A 1058-nucleotide genomic window follows, 5' to 3' on the forward strand; every position below is an offset into this window, starting at 1 on the left:
TCTGTAAAAGAAGCAGTGAAGGCCACCTCTCTGCAAATCCGGGGTGGCCCCAAGATAATCAGGCACAGAGGCCCACAGGACTTTTACAAAGACAGCAAGTGGAGGCCACCCCCTTGTGGACTGCGGTGTCCTCATACCTGTGGGACATTCGAGAGGAGCGACGGGGGAGGCCACCCCTTTGCGGATTGGGGTGGCCTCATGCCTGCAGGACTTTTGTGAGGAGGGGGATGGGGGAGTTCTCCCCTTTGTGGATTGGGGTGGCCTCATACTTTTGTGAGGGGGCAAGGGGGAGACCACCCCTTTGTGCACTGGGGTGGCTTCATGCCTGTGGATCTTTTGTGAGGGGCGGGACGGGAGAGGCCACTCCTCTGCAGATTGGGTGGCCTCATGCCCATGGGCCTTTTGTGAGGGGGGAAGGAGGAGGCCACCCCTTTGCACATTGGGGTGGCCTCATGCCCTTGGGACTTTTGTGAGAGGACAGCAGAAGCCACCCCTTTGTGGATTGGGGTGGCCTCATGCCCGCAGGACTTGAGGGGTGATGGGGGAGGCCACCCCTTTGCAGATTGGGGTGGCCTCATGCCCGCGGACCTTTTTGTGAGCGGGGACAGGGGGAGGACACACCTTTGAGGACTGTGGTGGCCTCATGGCCCGCGGGACTTTTGTGAGTGGGACAGGGTAACCTCAAGCTGCAAGACATGTGTAGTGAGCAGAGCCCCCCCCTTAACAGGTGGGTTCCCACAAAATAATCGGCACATATGCCCATGGGGACTTTTGCTAGGTAGTAGGAGAGGCCTCCCCTTGCAGATAGGTATCACCTCCCAATAATTGGGTGCAACAAAAAGTAAAAAAAAAAAAAAATAAAGAAAAATCAAAACAATTATTGGGTCCAACAAAAAATTAAAAACAAAACAGAACAAACAAAAAAAAAAACAAAAACAAAATTGGGTGCAAAGGCCCATGGGGAAATTTCAAAAGGAGCAGGGGAGGCCACCCCTTGTGGATCTGGGTGGTCTCAAATAAACCACTGCTATCTCTGTGGGCTACACTCTAGACAGGTG

The 1058-nt window shown here is 54.0% G+C and overlaps 1 protein-coding gene across 1 annotated transcript in view; it reads right to left on the bottom strand.

The window, feature by feature from the left end:
* Positions 1-681: 681 nt before the first annotated feature.
* LOC119252060 (patr class I histocompatibility antigen, A-2 alpha chain-like) overlaps positions 682-1058 on the bottom strand; it is a 17728-nt gene continuing 17351 nt past the window's right edge. The window contains exon 6 of the mRNA XM_054698107.1: positions 682-686. Within this exon, the coding sequence (XP_054554082.1) occupies positions 682-686 (5 nt within the window). The remainder of the gene's footprint in view (positions 687-1058) is intronic.

Source organism: Talpa occidentalis, unplaced genomic scaffold (genome assembly GCF_014898055.3).
Source record: "Talpa occidentalis isolate TD23 unplaced genomic scaffold, MPIMG_talOcc4v2.1 talOcc4.2, whole genome shotgun sequence".
NCBI classification, from domain to species: Eukaryota; Metazoa; Chordata; class Mammalia; order Eulipotyphla; family Talpidae; genus Talpa; species Talpa occidentalis.